Source organism: Cicer arietinum, chromosome 7, assembly GCF_000331145.2.
Source record: "Cicer arietinum cultivar CDC Frontier isolate Library 1 chromosome 7, Cicar.CDCFrontier_v2.0, whole genome shotgun sequence".
Lineage (NCBI taxonomy): Eukaryota > Viridiplantae > Streptophyta > Magnoliopsida > Fabales > Fabaceae > Cicer > Cicer arietinum.
In genome coordinates, this window is record NC_021166.2 from 18,802,365 (window position 1) to 18,819,782 (window position 17,418).

General features: G+C 28.8%; 2 protein-coding genes across 2 annotated transcripts; both read left to right on the top strand.

Moving 5' to 3' along the window:
* The first annotated feature begins 9,662 nt into the window (after nucleotides 1–9,662).
* LOC101491296 (ycf3-interacting protein 1, chloroplastic) lies at nucleotides 9,663–15,122 on the top strand. Its single transcript, XM_004509552.4, has 6 exons — nucleotides 9,663–10,031; nucleotides 10,106–10,150; nucleotides 11,710–11,823; nucleotides 12,791–12,871; nucleotides 13,241–13,405; nucleotides 14,968–15,122. The coding sequence occupies exons 1-6, from the start codon at nucleotides 9,744–9,746 to the stop codon at nucleotides 15,055–15,057; spliced, it is 783 nt and encodes a 260-aa protein (XP_004509609.1). The 5' UTR covers nucleotides 9,663–9,743; the 3' UTR covers nucleotides 15,058–15,122.
* A 788-nt stretch (nucleotides 15,123–15,910) lies between these two features.
* On the top strand, nucleotides 15,911–17,093 carry LOC101503125 (uncharacterized). Its single transcript, XM_004509581.4, has one exon. It carries the CDS (start codon nucleotides 15,996–15,998, stop codon nucleotides 16,941–16,943), a length of 948 nt encoding a protein of 315 aa, XP_004509638.1. The 5' UTR covers nucleotides 15,911–15,995; the 3' UTR covers nucleotides 16,944–17,093.
* Nucleotides 17,094–17,418: the final 325 nt, after the last annotated feature.

Genomic DNA, 17,418 nt, shown 5'->3' on the forward strand with positions numbered 1-17,418 from the left:
TCTCAAGCTAAAATAATATATTTTGACTACTACAACGATGTCAAACGCTTATATCAAGCACCACAACAATATGATGTGTGTTGTTCTTACTTTCTTTAATCGAAAAATAATTATTTTCCAATTTTACAATAATGTATTTTTTTGTTAAATTCATTTAAACTTGCACTTTGTTTTATGCACACTGCAGGCTTTACTTGTGACAAAAATGGGATTTTGAAAGCATGTTGTGGATTAGATAGACTATACAATGTCAATTTAAATATTCTATATGGAGGACTAGGTAAGACAGTTTATTCAAACACATCAAAACTAATAAATTGGGATGTAGCTCACTTAACTGAAGCTGCTTATAGGATGATAGCAAAGAGATTAGTTGAAGGCCCTTTTGTCCTTCACTTAAAACTCCACCTTTCCAGATGGTTTAGAAATGAGAATGTTGTATGAAAGAATCTTTAATGAATTCAAAATATGAGAGGACTTTATATAAGTAATAAACAAGTCCAAATTTATTCCATAAATAAAATCTAAAGTTATTTTCTCTCTAGAGTTATCTAAAAAGTCTATATAAGCAACACGAATATTAACGGATCTAGTTAACTTTGTGGCAAAATGTATACATACATCTGGACATTTAGTAACTAATTCTATGGACTTCAACAAACTACTTGAGATGCAAATGTAAGTATTTATAAGGTAGCGAGAGAGATTGTTAAAAACATTATTCCACCTTAAAACATCATAATCTAATAAAAAAAACTCTAAACCATACTTTCTAGAAATATAATAAAAATTATAATTATAATTAAAATTACTATACATAGATTTGATAAATTAGGCCTAATAAATGAGAAATATCGCTCATCTTTAAGAGTTATAATTCACTTCGAAATAATCGATTAGCATTATTGAAAGTGAGAGAAATAAACACAAGAAATGTGTTTTAAATTGTATTTTAAAACATTCTCTTTTAACACCTCTTCAAATAATATTATTAAAAGATTAAGTTATAATACGTAGTCTGTATAAATAAATAATTTGAAATACTTTGACAAAAACAACTAAGTTAAAAAACACATTAGTGATAAACAAGATACAACAAAGATAACTAAAGATTAGAGAAAGCAGAAGCAAACAACAATTCATCATGATTTACTGTCAACCTAATAATAGCTTGTATGATCCCTTTGTCACTTAAAGAATTTCTTCACCATCCGAACAATTAATAATATTCTTGTGCGTATCTCCTGGTTACCGTTATATCATACCATTTTTTAACAACAATACAACTTTGGTATGCTAAGGAACTTGCTTGCACTAAAAGATAATGCAACTACTTAAAAAAAAAAAAAGGTTAACTTCTTAATCTAGTTAAGAAAACTCAAAACGAGTTATTCTTAAATATAAGTCTATTTTCAATTTACTAGATGCATTTATTATTATTTTTAAATATAATTTGTATTAAATTATTTAAAACATAAAAAATTATTATTGAGTATATCAATACACAAACGAAATTTTAATCATTTTTCTATACAAAATAAACACATCAATTACACTACTAAATTTTATTAGTAAGAATAAAATTGGCAATGAAAACTTTTATTTAGAGACAGAACAATTATATTATAAATTTAATGAACTTATTTTTTTTGAAGGGATCAACCGATTCTTATTACTAGCCACGAGTACAGTAAATGATTGATGTACAAAAAAGTATTGTCATTTTAATTTTCTTTTTATATATAAATAAATTATATGTAAGGTATGATCCAATATAATGTAATATAAAAACATATTATTACATCACTTGGTGTACAGTACATGTAAATAGAGAATCCCATGACACGAAATTCATTCCCTAATTATAAAAAACTGAATCTTGTTATTTTTTAATGCGATTTTTTTTTTCACATTCGATAAATCATGATTAATCATATGAGTTACTTTATAAGTAGTTATCACAAAAAGTCAAATATTATTAATGATCTAACGGTTTTGATTGATTGATAGTGTAAAAATATTTTACACTGACAATATATAAATTAAATTATTTTTAATTATTATTATTGTTATATCTTGTATTAAATTTTTATTTTAAATAATAATTATTACCAATATAACAACAATTGCAAATTTTATCAATGTAACACCCCAAAATTTTTAATAAACTATTTTATTAATTCAATAAGATTTTAGATAATTAATTTTGGTGCTAAAATTATTTTAGAATATATGTTCATTACTTTTATGATTAATTTTTTTTTTTATATGTGTATTTTCTATGATGTGTTAATCTTGTACATATTTGAATAAATGAGAAATATAAATAATAAACATTATACTTTATTATTTTATTTATTTTTATAAAAATAATAGTATTTTAGTTTAATGTTTTAAAGAACAATATTTTAGGTATTTTTACGTGTATATGTGCGTAAGTAATTAACGTGATGTGATGTTTTCATGTGTGTTTGACTGATGTTAAGTGTGCACATAATTATATTTTAATTATTTTTAACTATTTTCTATTTTAAGTTATTTATTTTATAAATAATTATCTTGGGATAGTGGTAATATTGTGTTTGATTCCATTTATTTTGATACATTGTGATTTTAAATAATTTTATTATGATTTAATAATTAATATAAATTATTGATGTTATATTTATTTATTTTGTGATTTTGACTATTCTCTAATGATGATAGTATTTTAATGCAAGTGCTTTGAAAAATAAGTATAATTATAATGACTATTTTGAACATGAGAATTTCAGTTGTTAATAATATGTATTTTTTTAAAGGTTATTTATTTTAATTACTCTAATATATCGTATGTTAGTTCTGAAATAGTAAAACATAAAATAAATAAGGAGACAATTGACGTGAAAGGAAGAGAAAACACAACAATTGGTTTATCATTTGACATCAGTGGTCGATAATTGTTTTAGAAAACTTCATATGTTTTTGTCCAAATTTTAGTATTTTGATTCATTGGGTTAGTCAATTAAACATGTTTTCCCTGATTTTTAACTATTACAATTTCTCTCTAAAATATATGACTTCTTCATTTATAGAATTTCTTACTTTGCACTGTTCTTCTTCCCCATAAGTTCGATTTGAGAGAAACCAACGACAAAACGATCGAGTAAACAGTGGCTATATTGTCCACTGCTTATTTTCCAATTTGGGGTAAATTTATTTGACCCAATTTCAAAATTGACCATTTTAGAGTGTGTTGTCATAATTTATTTTTTATGTTTACCCATAAACTATTGACTTAAATCGATTGAAGGACAAAGAGTCAAAGAACAAAGGTTCTTGCTTGTGGACTTGTTTTCATATGTGAAAGCGTCGAAATAAGGTAAAGGGTGAGAGATCGTTTGAATCATGAGTATAATATATTATGAGATGAGCGGTAAAATTGTATTTTCCAATGATTCATTTTAGACTCGCTACGTACGAAAGTAGTCATTTGAGAGATAAGTTAATTAATGAGCAAATATAAAAAAAATTGAGGTTAAAATGTAGAATATAAATATTTGTAAGGTGTTGATTGATTTAATTTCTTTAAATGTATGGTATTTGATATTATTGTGATATTGGGTGTCGAATGAATTTTATGTATATGTTTGAATAGACGAGTTTATGTGATGTGATAATAAAAGATGGATGCATTGTTCTCATTTTATGTGATGATGATGTATGATTAATAATTGTGATGTTATAAATTTATGATAAGTTTATGTGATGATGTATGATTTTGATGATAGTAATGTTGTTATAAACTAGTGATGAAAATATTGAAGTAACTTCATAGTTAATGAAATAGTGATGATTACAATTAGTGTTTGAGATGACGGTTTTAATAGAGTATCACATGTCAACGAGGGAGAAAATAAATATTGAGAATTTTTAAAGTGGAGATTATTTTGTCATCATATAGGTAGGGTCTGACAAGCCCACGGATTTCAAAAAAGTACAACTGAATTGAGTCTGATCGTGGCGGTCTACTGTTGAGCCTTAAGGAAAGATTGTTAGACATTTGAGATATTTGGGTGGAGAATTCCAAAGTGATATGGAGATAGCACTACAAATGTCGGGAGCTACCACACAACACACGTTTACCTCGATTGTCGCATATATGTCTCAGATTTAGTTGAGGGGATCTATTAGGACATAACCAATTTGAATTGTCCATCCACTCGGGTGGTGTCACAGTATCAAACATCTTAACCAAGTACTTCAGAGTTAGAATAGTACCACATTGTGAAGTAGAGTCTAAGCTCATGCATAACATTTCATTTCCTTTTCCTTGTGATTGTTTTGTTGAGATTGCATTGTTTTTAATTGAAGAATAAAGTTGATTTGATACATGTGTATTTAGAGGAACATGATATCCTAAATTTGTTATAAAAATTTTATTTCCTTTGAAATATATTATATTTATCCATTGGGAATTTTGTTCAAGAAAATCGAGTATGAATTATTATATATATTATTTCGGAGTTTAAGTTGTCACCACCAATGTCTTGTAGTTTTGAATGAAGTTTATATTGCAACGTCCATTTATATTGCAACATCCAACTAAATTCCTTTTTCAAAATCATAGTTTCAAACCCCCACATTCTTTCTAAGTAATATTATCTTTAACTTTTTGCTTAATTTGACATTTGTTGCAATGCTTTTATTAAAGGGATATTAATACTAAGTTATTTCAATTTCTCAATGAACTTATTGTAATGCTTTTCCATTGTGGTCTTTTCTATCCTCTAAGAAAATGGAGTTGGTGGAACTTCATGCACTAGTTTATGAAAGTTGTTAGATGCTGCAACATTTGATTCTACATTGCTTTTCTCAGTGCTTCAAATTATTCAGGACTATGCTTTGGTCCTTCACTATTCTGGAACCTTTCATTATATTTTCAAAATAGCTTCCTTCTTCTTATCAGCACTATTAAATTCTTTTCAAGTCCTATAGGTTCTGGATTTGGACTTCCAATGTTGTCATATGATTTCAACAAAGCTTATAATGACTATTCATTTGATGCTTGAGCCGCTTCGTGGTTACTCCATCAAAAGTTAGGATGATTTCTCCACCATATGTTGTATGTATTGGAATAAAGGAATGTTTTTATTCTTATTTCTAACACAAATGATATATATTGGATTATCTGAGTTTTCACCGTAAACACGTTCTGCTGCACACTACACACATGCTACAATATTTTCAATAGCAAGCATCATTGTTACTGATTTGTAGATGCTACAATATTTTCCTAAGAAACTATTTAAACTTTCCCCTAACCTCAAATAGATTTTCTTCTTCAGTTTTCTTGAAATAGATGATGCCATTCCTCTTTCTAGTATTTAGCATGTGACGAAATTACTTGACCAAGAACTTATGTTCCATATCCTTCCATGTAGTCACTGAGTTGGGATCTAACGAATTTGATCGTGATTTTACTCTACCTCTCAAGAATTACAGAAATAATTTGAGTCAGAAAAATTCGTTGAGAACACCAAGAATCTTGAAATTTCTATCGACTTCAACAAACTACTTGAAATGCAAATGAGAGTCTTTAGTAGGTGCTCCACTAAATTATCCAATTCAATTTCTTGTAGCATTTGAAACATCACTGACTTGAATTCAAATTAGGCAGCTTCTATTTTAGGTCTCACAATGCTGTGTGTAGGGTCTAAAGGTCAAGTACATCATATTCTCTTATCCCTATTTCCTTATCGTTAGTCATGCCAATGGTTTCAAGAACGTGATCAATTAATTATTGGAGTAAGGATTCTCTACCTTTGATATCCTACATTTGGTGACTTTGTATCTATCTCTCTCTTTATCAATCATTCTCTCTCATCTAAATAATTTTTAATACTTAATTTTAATCACCAATTTTACTCCAAAATACACTAAAGTCACCAAAGTCACCCATCACCAAAGGTAGAGAATCCATTTCCTAATTATTGATGCCTTTCATTCTCTCCAACTCTATCCATATGGTCTTCTGGTCTTAGGCTTATGATAGGTTAAGTAATACAACTGTAACAATTTATATTCATCTCAACTTCTTTCTTCTGAAGGTTATTTGTATCTTAGGATTGGGTCTAAATTTAGACGATGATTGCAACCCGTGCATACAATTTCAAGAACCCATCTTTGATCCACAAACACCAAATTATTGTTAGTATCAAAATCAAACAAGCTAATTAACTAGAAAAAAATGGATTGAAAACCTAAAACGCTATTCAATCCTAAGAAACAACCCCAAAAACTTGTTGTGTGAAATATATGCTAATACAAGTGTAGATTGTCTAAACAAGTAGTAAAATAAGATCATTCCACAAAGATTGCTTATGTTCTAAAGCTCAACAATTTCCTAATTTAAATTAGTTTGTTTGAATAAAAATAGGAACTTATTTGGTTGAGCAATTAAAAATAAATTCATAATTAAATAATCAAATAAAAGTGAGAGAATATTTACCTAAAAGTCAAGTGGGTAAATGGTAGTTAAGGATGCAACTCAATTAATAAATATGTTTATATGTGTTATATATTGCAACATTTTATAACATTCACAGTAACAAAATGACTTACAGGGTGTTCCAATAATTGTCTTCGTAATTTTCATTTGACTAATACTATTCATAGGTTCATGCTTCAAATTCAATCATGTTTCATTCAAGACAGTTAGTTTCCCTATGAATTTAATAAATATTCCTAACAATTTAATGTCAACTATATTTCCATACATTTGACTTAATCTATATTAAACTAATCATTTCTATCGATTTCTCTTTTCCAAATTTAAAAGATTAACCAATAAAACTTAAGTGATTAAGCTATGGTTTACAAACAACATGAAATTAGCTTGTTTAAAAGGAAGTTAAACACAACATATCATATTAACATATAAACTTTGTTAAAAAGAATATAAACTCTTTAACAACTAAAAGAAGAAAACAAACTACAATGACAAATAAAACATATTCTGCTTCGTCTGCTAAAATGTAAATCCTTTTTTCTTTCACCAAAATAATAGTCTATGCTTTCTTTTCAGAAGATGTCACTTATACAAAACACACTTTCTCTTACTTTAGGGCATTTTGTCCAATTTGTCAAAGAGACCTTGGCATAATAAATTAGCTCAGACAACAATAGAGTCCCTTATGATTAACGAATTCACAAGCTCAGCTAAGGGGCCCACAAATATGTTTGATACTTGAATGCACCAATAATGTTCCAATGTGCTGCAACATTCCGAATCATTTTTCCAAGATTTGTCTAATTCCTAATATCATACACAAAATCAATAACACCAACATAATTCCACCTTAAAAGATCATATAATCTAATAAAAAAAAATACTCTAAACCATAATTTACTAAAGTTTAATAAAAATAAAGTCTAAAAAGTGTTAAATAACACTCATCTTTAAGAATTATAACTCACTCTAAAATATACTCAAATAAATTAGCCTTATTGAAAGTGAAAGAAATAAACTCAAGAAAAGTGGTTGAATTATGTTTTAAAAAAATTCTCTTCAAGACCTCTTAAAAATTATTTTCAAAAGATTAAGTGATAACACTTAGTTTGTATAGAAAAATAATTTGACAAAAACAACTCAATTTAAAAAACACGTTTGTGATAAATTAGATATAATAAAAATAACTAAAGATTAAAGAAAACAGAAGCAGGCAACAATATGATTCACTGTCAACATAGCAAATGTGTACGATCCTTTGTCACTTAAAGAATTTTTTCATTATTCGAACCATTAATACAATTTTTGTGGATATCTCTTGATTAACATTCAACGTATATCACACCATTTTTAAAAAACCAAACAACCATATTAAAAGAACTTGTTTGCACTAAAAAATAATACAACTATTAAAAAATAATGTGTTTAACTTCTTAATCTTGTTTAGAAAACTCTACACGAGTTATTTTTAAAATAATTAAAATCTTGTTTAATATTTACTTATATTATTATTATTATTATTATTATTATTATTATTATTATTATTATTATTATTATTATTATTATTATTATTATATCTTGTATTAATTTCTTATTTTTAAATAATACTTATTATTTTAATATAACATATTTTTACTATTGTATATATTCTAAACAAAATGGATTAATTTTTTAAATTAATACATCTGAATGTTGTAAATCCCATGACACCAGTACATTTCTTTATTATAAAAAATTGAATCTTGTTATTTAGTAAAGCTATTTTTTCTAGTTTAGTTTCATGACCTTTCAATTTAAACATTATTAAAGAGTGGACAAATCATATTCAATTATATGGGTGATTTTATAAATAATTATAATAAAAATTAAATTTTATTAATAATTTAATGATTATGATTGATTGACAATATAAAAATAATTTACACTGAAAATATATATAAATTAAATAATTTATTATTATAATAATAATAATAATTATTATTATTATGATATCTTGTATTAATTTTTTAATTTTAAATGATATTTATTTTATTAATATAATATTTTTTTACTATTTCATATATTGCAAACATAATGGATTTAGTTTTTTAAAGGGGTTAATTATTTACAAGGTATAGTAAATGATTGGTGTATAATATGTGTGAATATTATAAATCGTTGTCACCGAGTTCGATTTCTAATTATCAAAAGTTGAATATTGTTAATTTCTAATGCTAATCTTTTTTGTATACAATAAATATTTTATGCATAAAAATATTATGTGCCACTAAAACACCAAATAAACTAATCTAATTCAAACTGCATTTAATTAGATCAAAATAAATATAAATATTAATTGAGAGTGATGGCAGTTAAATTTGACACATTATCTCAATTTTATCCGCCACTATATATTAGAATTACATCTTCAATTTTGCCTTAAATTTGAATGCTACTTATATTAAAATTTGAATGTTTGATCCAATCATTAGAAATTAGATTTCTTAAAGATATAATCATATGAATAGTGGCCATGAGTACATAAAACAATAATTTTGCTTTATTAGCGACATAGCTAGTGGCTATGGAGAACTTTCTAATAGGGTGTAGTGCTGTTTTTTTGACAATGGTTGATAGTAAGAAGAAAGAAGACTTTGTTGAAATTGGATATTTGATAGCTTACAATAATTTAGTAGAATACTTTAACAAACAATTCAAGAAAAACCAAAGAGCCAATTTCTTGAAAGGGTTGTATCAAACACCACAACAATACATTATGTGTTGTTCTTAATTTCTTGAATCGAAAAATAATTATTTGCCAATTTAACAATAATGTAATTTTTCGATAAATTCATTTAAATTTGCACATTATTTTATGTACACTGCAAACCTAACTTAATTGAAGTTGCTTATATAAGATGATAACAAATGGATTAATTGAAGGTCCTTTCGAATCATTTTTTTAAAACACCATCTTTCAAGATATGAGAAAACTTCATCTATGTAGAAAAAGCCGTCTAAATTTACTCAATAAATAAAATTCAAAGTTATAATTTACTTCATTTATTTATTTTTATCAAATTAATTTTTGATGATAAAAAAATTGTATTTTCTTATAATGTATGTAGAAGTAGTAGTTATGATTTTATATCTTAATATAAATTAAAAGAAAAAGAGTAAAAGAAAGAGTGATTAAAATGGTAAAGGAAAGGCAGATTAGAGAATAATAAAAAGATGATAGGATAGAAAAAGAAGGTACGGTTGATAGATAGCAATGGCATCATCATTATTATCATCACAACCGTTGCCACTAACACTACCTTCACTTCCAACCTTTCTCTATTATAATCAAATTCACACACACTCTCTCTTTACCAACCGAACTCAATTCACCAATCTCACCACCGCATATCGTCGAACATCTACCGTGCTTTCCTTCGTTCCCTTTGTTGGGAATGAAGATACTGATTTCCTTGTTTCCTCTACACAGCATCTTGATGATGATGATGAAGACGAAGAACCAACCGCTGAGGACCTTGAATATGTTGCCCAAATCAAAAGGGTAATTGCTTGCCTTAAAAATATTTACTTTTTTATTTTTTTTATTTTTCATTTTTTAATGCCATTTGCATGCAGGTTTTGGAGCTTCTTAGGAAAAACAGGGACATGCTCTTTGGGGAGGTAAACCCTTTTCACTTTTAATTTTTTTTATATTTTTTTTTAATTTTTCTATTTTATTTATTTATTTATAAACTTTTCCAATTTTGGTTTTCTAATGATGGTGTCCTGTTTGTGATAAAAAAGATGCCACTGACCTTGGGTGAGTGTGTGAGAGAGAGAGTGTCATGATACTTTTACATAAGGTGTCAAAATTAGGATTAGGATAATTACACATTTAATAGTTTTTTGTAGAATGCGAATTTTACCAATCCAATAGTTGAATTGGAAGTTCTCATTAAGTAGTTTAAAATCTAGAAAATTTTCTACAATTTTGAAACTATTTTTTATGCTTCATTGTATCACTTTGTTTTTAACATATAATATGTTATTTAAAATATAAGTAAATATTTACTGCTATTTACAACAAAAACAACAATCAAGCCTTATCCTTCTAGGTGCCGTCAACTACATGGATCAGACGATGATATAATGTTCTATCGTAAACCATGTCTATAGCCAAATCATTGACATCTAAATCTTTCTTAATTGTTTTGTCTATGGTTTTTCTTGGCCTTTCTTTTTTCTCAAGTTGTTGGGTTTTCTTCAATTTGATCTACTCTCCATACTATTGAATCTTCAAGTCTCATCCTGTCCACACATGTCCAAACCACCTGAATTCACATTTAACCATCTTTTCTACAAAAGGTGCTTCCCCAATTCTCTCTCCAATGCTAGCATTCCTATTTCGTCTATTTCCACTCATCCAACACAACATGCTCACCTCATCTCTGCTACATTGGGTTTATTCATGTGTTGGGTTTTTACCTCCCAATGCTCCATCTTATACTACATTGGTGGTTTTATAGATGTACAATAAATTCTCCCTTTAGTTTGAGTGGTACTTTCTTTTATCACATAAAACACCTAAGACACTCTTCCACTTCAGCCACTCTGATGAATTTGATGGTTTACATCTCCCTGCAACTCTTTGTTGTTTGAATAATTGACCTATAAATCTAAGCCGTGTAACTTGTGGGGGGCACTTTTCCTTTGCAAAACTTATATTCCATATGCTCCATCCTACGTCTACTCAAATGGAAGCCATGTGCTTCTAAAGTTTGTCTCCAAGTCTCTAACCTCTCATTTATGTGCTCTCTCGACTCACCAACCAAGACCATATCCTCAACACAAAGCATGCACCATGGTCTTGGTTTTTGAATGTGCTCTGAAGTACATCCAATGCTAAGGTAAAAAGTTAGGGGCTTACAATTGACCCTTGAATTAAATCCTATTGTTATTACTGCTAATTACATACATACAAAAGTCTAATTTGTCTAAAACTGTATACGTAATTTAAAGACAACATAATATAATTCAAAGATTGGATTGATTAAATTCACACTCAACAAAATGTTATTGAAGGTGTAATTATGCTAATTGTACATTTCCATCAAGATTTAAAAATAAGCTTCAGTTTTTTACTCTGTGCATCTCTTCTTGCTCACTACACAGGTGCATCTCCCAATCATGTTGTTCTTTCCCATGACGATCTAATAATTCTTTCTTTATCCTATGTCCAGGTCAAACTAACCATAATGATTGAGGATCCTAGAGATGTTGAGAGAAAAAGATTACTTGGTATTGAAGATCTTGATGCCCCAACAAGAGATGATCTAGTTGCCGCTTTGGAAGAAGTAAGTTTTTTCTTCTGTAGCCGTGATTATCTAAATTGTGCATTAATTTGTAGAAGTATAGACACTTTGACTCATACCTGAAGCTTTAGAATTTATTCAAAACCTTGTTTGGGATAAACTTTGGGTCATTTTTTAGGGTACATACATGTCTTTGGCTTCTTAAGACCTATATAGATTGGAAATGTAACCTCATATTTTTGAGCTACTTAGCAGCTAATGTCATAATTTACATCTCAACAGTTGTTGTGATAATCTAACTGATGATCTGTCCCACAATCCAATTTTGTGTGCTTGAACCGAACACAAGGAGTTGGATCTGTTTTTTCGTTTGAGAAAACATTCGAAATAAATCTCTCTGAGAGCAGCACATTCCTGACCAGACTTATAGGATTTCCGACACATTAACACCTATAATTGAGCTTCAAGGGAAATGTTGAAAGTTAAGTGTATTAAGCACGTGATTAATGTATGTATTTTGTACTCTACCTTAATTTTCTAAATTGTACGGCTGGAATTTACTGAACATATAAGAGACCTGCATTCACGGAGAGTACATTTTTTTGGAATATCTCTTTATTGTTGTACACAATCCAATTTGACAAAATAACTTGAGGCAGCTTCAGAAATGCGTTTTGTCTATTTTTTTTCCTTATTACGTTTGAGACCATGCTCTCTTTTTAAAAAATGCTACTGTTATTGTTTGTCCTAGCTCTCAACTTCTTTTGATCTGCATCATACATTATTTCTGGTATCGTCAATGCAAAAGTAACTGTCTGCTAGTTTTATTAACTTCTGCCCTTTTACAAGTTTCTAAACCCAAATGATAGTATTTTATAGAGTAATCTGCAATTCGTTGTCGAAAAAATCTGTCTTGTGTATTTGTGTTATGTGGCATTGGATTTTAAACACAATGTAAGGTAAAATGCTGATATCAGAAAGAAAAAAATAATTACTTTGCATTTACTAGGTGAATGATGGGAAAATTCCAAAGGATAGAGTTGTTCTTCAGAAGCTTGCTGAGGAAATGATTTCTTGGCCTAATTTAGAGGTATGGTTGCATTTGGGCTTGTTTTAATCTCTAATTCGATGTGCATGATGTCTTGAACACGTGTGCGAGGTCATTTTTACTGTATCAGGTTATTTGTGTTGTTTTATGGAGGTTTTATTTTCTCAATATCCTGTGACGTGGATCAAAATAATAATTGTATTTTATGATTGAACTTGTACACTAATTAAAACTTCAGATTTTGCCACTTAGTCCAGAGCTAATTTTTTATTACCTTTTATTAATTTCGACTGATATGATGTATTGTGTTTGTACCATCATATATATGCATTTCCTAATAATCATTGTAATTTTCTTTCAAAATAAACGCTCAATCACTTGTTGCTATTGTTTTTCTTTTCAAATGGATAGGCTGAACCATTAAAGAAAAAGCCCAAAAAATCTTTATATGCAAAAACCACTGACACCGGAATTGATCCTCAAGTGGCTGCAAAGAGACTAAACATTGACTGGGATTCTGCTGCTGAAATTGAAGATGTGAATACTGATGATGAATCAGATGTGCCTCCAGTGTTGGTCAGTTCCTTACCTGCCTTGTAGATTATTTTTGTGATTTTGTTTCGTTTGGTTAGCCACCGCACCATCACTATTGTTATGTAGACCATGTGATACTGTAATTTTACATTATTATTAGGGAATTTTGTGTGGAACTTATATAGAATCTCTAGATTTTTTTTAGTGTGTACGTATACATTCTTTTAATATAAATATGAACTATCTTTGTGTTAGAATTAAATTATTTAAAAGACTTGTATAAGAACTTAGATTTAAAGCATCATAACAAAGTATATTAGACTATTAGCTTTCATTCATTATAATGTTCTGATTAGCTCCTCTATATTAATAATGTACTTGGTATAAATATCTAGCTGTTTCAAATCATCCTCAAATTCTATATAGTTTTAGAGGTTTAATGATCCTTCATGCCATTGTGCTTCACAAGTGATAGAACCACTGGTATTTATGACTAAGCTGAATTGAATCAATGAACAATACCTAACCAGAACCAATATGATTCTGTTAGGAATAGTAACTCTCACTTTATTGAATTGAATGAATATAGAAGATGATACAATAGATCCCTCGATCTGGTCCTGGTTCCTCAACCAGTGGTTACAACTAACTCCCAACTGACTCTCTCATTCTCACTTACTTCCCTTTTATAGAACAAACTCCTAACTGCCTAACAAACTCTTAACTGCCTAACAAACTCCTAACTGCCTAAGCCAGGCTTATTAGACATGTGTTACAATTAGGAAGGCTTCATCCAAACCTTCCTATTTCCCCTCTTATATACATTTCTAATAATATTCCTATCAACAAGTAATTTCAATGCTTTATTCCTGTTCCGATGAAATCTCAGCCCAGTCACTCAAGCGTATCTTTTTATGTTACATCAGTTTTGGAAGGGTTACAAGTGTATCTTTGCTACTCTATGTTGTTATGTAGTCTCAGCTGATATCCCATTCCTGTTCCTAGTCTTTCAATGTTATCTTGCCTCTTTCCTTTCCTTCTATCTCTATTGACCTTCTGCCCCCAAAAAAAATCCCATCTTTTGGCAGCTTCACTCCCAAATCTATTGTTGGGCTGCCTGCATCATCTACGATCCAGGCCCATTGGGCTTGAGCATTGGGGTGTTGGAAAGTCCACCTTATTTGCAGCCATTCCTGCAATATGTTATTGGTCCACTTCATCTGCATTTAGTGTGTTGGGTTATAAGGTTTGCGCAGTCCTGATTTTAGAAGTCGGTTTTTTGGAATTTTTGGAATTGAGTTAGGTCGTAAGTCCAAATTCTAAGATTGTTTGTCTCCAAATACATTATAAGCTAAACTCATTCTAGCAAATAACCAATCCGCAATGAATACGAAGGGTATAATAATGCTATGAACATCTATAGTTTGACTTGGTGATACACATTAGCTAGTCTATTTTGATATCTTAAAAAATTATTGGAGCAAAATAAGGAGCTCTTATTATTATTCTTTAGATAAATTTTCTTGTTTTAACATATAGTTTTTTATATTAGTTTTCTTTGGGTCACCCTTAGCTTTTCATTAAGGAAGTTATTTTTGTTGCAGGGCTATGGAGCACTATACTTGGTTTCAGCTTTCCCTGTAATTATAGGTGTTTCAGTAGTTTTGATTTTGTTTTACAATTCCCTCCAGTAGAAACTGGCATTGCACTCAAATTCAGTGTATAATATATTACTATATTGAAATGAGTTAGTACTGTATATCACAATGTTCACCTAACATCAACACAGGGTTGTTTGAGATAGTTTAAATAAACTTCTTAAAACAATCTTGTGAAGAAACAAAAAATTAAAAGAATCTTATAAGGACTTCAAAATAACAACCTCTCTTATGTTGAAATTAGTTAAGCATCTCAATATTGTTTTTTCAGAAAATCTCATTTGAAATTCTTCCATAGATACTTACATGGAAAAAAAATTGCAAGTAAAGAATCATAAACTTATTGTAATTGAAGAGCTGCTAAATGAATAAAATCCCAATCCAAATGAAGGATTTTTGTCCAAATCTGTTACAAAATTTAATCTTTTTAAGGACAGCTGTTCAAGAAAGAAAATTCATTGTTTTTTGTTCTTAATATTTTATTTCCTATGCTGTAAATTATTGTTGATGTTGACAATTATTATTCATTATATTTAGCTTTAGATTCTTTTGTATGAAACCTTGACATCACATTTGGTTTTTCCTTTTATATTATTTTTTTAAAAGGGAGAGAAGTTAGATATATGCCAGCACGTTTGAAGTTCAGTTTGTAATCAACTCTTATATATGACCCTTGTTTTATCATGTGCTCGTGCATACAATGATTATTATATAATAAAAAGGGTTATCAACCATTGTCATCACTTCCCTTAATGAGAAAATAAGCATTTTCTAATAGGGAAAATATATAATTAATTTATATTAGAGAGAGAACATGATCATCACGACTAAGATATGGATGAACATGCTGCACACACTTCACGTTCTATGCAATTTTTAGTACTAGTAGTAGTGCTTCCAAAAAGTAGATAAAATCAACAAAGATAAACCAGTCATTGCAATGATATCTGAATAAGATTTCCCTGTAACAAATTATGGAGAGCTTACAAAAAGAAAAACAGATTATGGTGGATGAATCCTTTATGAATCATGGATTTTATAACACTTCTAATACAACTATTGCATCCACTCCATCATTATTACCACTTTCAATGCCAAAATTCATGAGCCTTAGTCTTCCAAATTCAGCCAACTCATCACCTTTGTTAACTTCAAAGAGAAAATCAAAAGGTGTGGTTGTAGAATCACAATCACTAAATCAAGCTAGTAACATGACACTCAATAATCAGTTTCTTCTACTACAAGAAATCCAATTAAGAAAAAGCAAGTCATGTGGAGAAGGAAGAGCAAGTACATCCCCCTTTGATGAATTTGATATCTTTTTGGCCAAACCAAGTTTTATGGAACATGATTATAGTACTAATAGGAAACGTGAAAGCTTCTCCAAAACCGAGGTAATCGAAGAATGCAATGTGAGTGACAAAGAGATGGAAACAAATGCAGATGAAGAAGGGTTCAAATGCAGTGCTCTTTGCATGTATCTACCAGGCTTTGGAAAAGCAAAGTCAGTTAAAACTAAAAAAGAAGGAATAGAAATTGAAAGTACAACAATATCTAGGAGAGTTTCATTGGAAAAATTTGAGTGTGGTTCTTGGTCTTCTTCAAAACTATTCAATGATATTGAAAGAGACACAACAAGTTCATACTTTGATCTACCAATGGAATTGATCAAAGAAAGTAGTGGTATTAGTGATGTGCATGCACCTATAACATCAGCTTTTGTCTTTGAGAAAGATATTAAAGGGGTTCTTAAGAATGGTTCTTCAAGAACAAATGCTAGAAAATCAGATACATCATCACCAAACCATGTTAGGTTTTCTATATCTTCTTCTACTTTTCATCACCCTCCATCTCCAGCTTCATGCAATACTCCTTGTTTAAAAGAGGATTTTAATGCCTTCTTAGAAGCACAAAGTACTTAAATTTGAGCATATGATTGAATCACTTCAATGGAAAGTGGAGTTAGAAAAAAAATTATGTTCACATCATAATTTGTATGTTGTTCTGCTACTTTTTAACATGATTGTTTGGCAAGAGGTACATGTTTACTAATTAATTTGCAAGGGAAAAGTAAAGGTTGTTTTTGTCTAGTGATTAAAATGATTGTACTAAATCTTCTCATATTGCAAAAAGTATATTATTCAAATAATAAATTTAGTCCTATTATTAAATTTTCATATTGTTAAAACAGTTAAATTCATATATTTTTTACCCAAATATTTGAGGATTTATTATGAGTTTGGGATATAAATGATTTTAAATATTAATAAAATAGACATGTAGTGAAAATAATTTTGAATTTGATAGATTTTATAAGATGTGATATTAAGTTCAAAACATATGCTTTAAATAAATAAAAAAATAGTAATTTTGATATCAATTACCTGACCAGTACCA

Excerpts from the sequence above, each read along its gene's own strand:
- LOC101491296 (XM_004509552.4), top strand. The coding sequence starts at position 9,744 with ATGGCATCATCATTATTATCATCACAACCGTTGCCACTAACACTACCT. Across the intron at positions 10,032-10,105 it reads ATGTTGCCCAAATCAAAAGG|GTTTTGGAGCTTCTTAGGAA; the intron begins GTAATTGCTTGC and ends ATTTGCATGCAG. Across the intron at positions 12,872-13,240 it reads TTTCTTGGCCTAATTTAGAG|GCTGAACCATTAAAGAAAAA; the intron begins GTATGGTTGCAT and ends TCAAATGGATAG.
- LOC101503125 (XM_004509581.4), top strand. The coding sequence starts at position 15,996 with ATGGAGAGCTTACAAAAAGAAAAACAGATTATGGTGGATGAATCCTTT.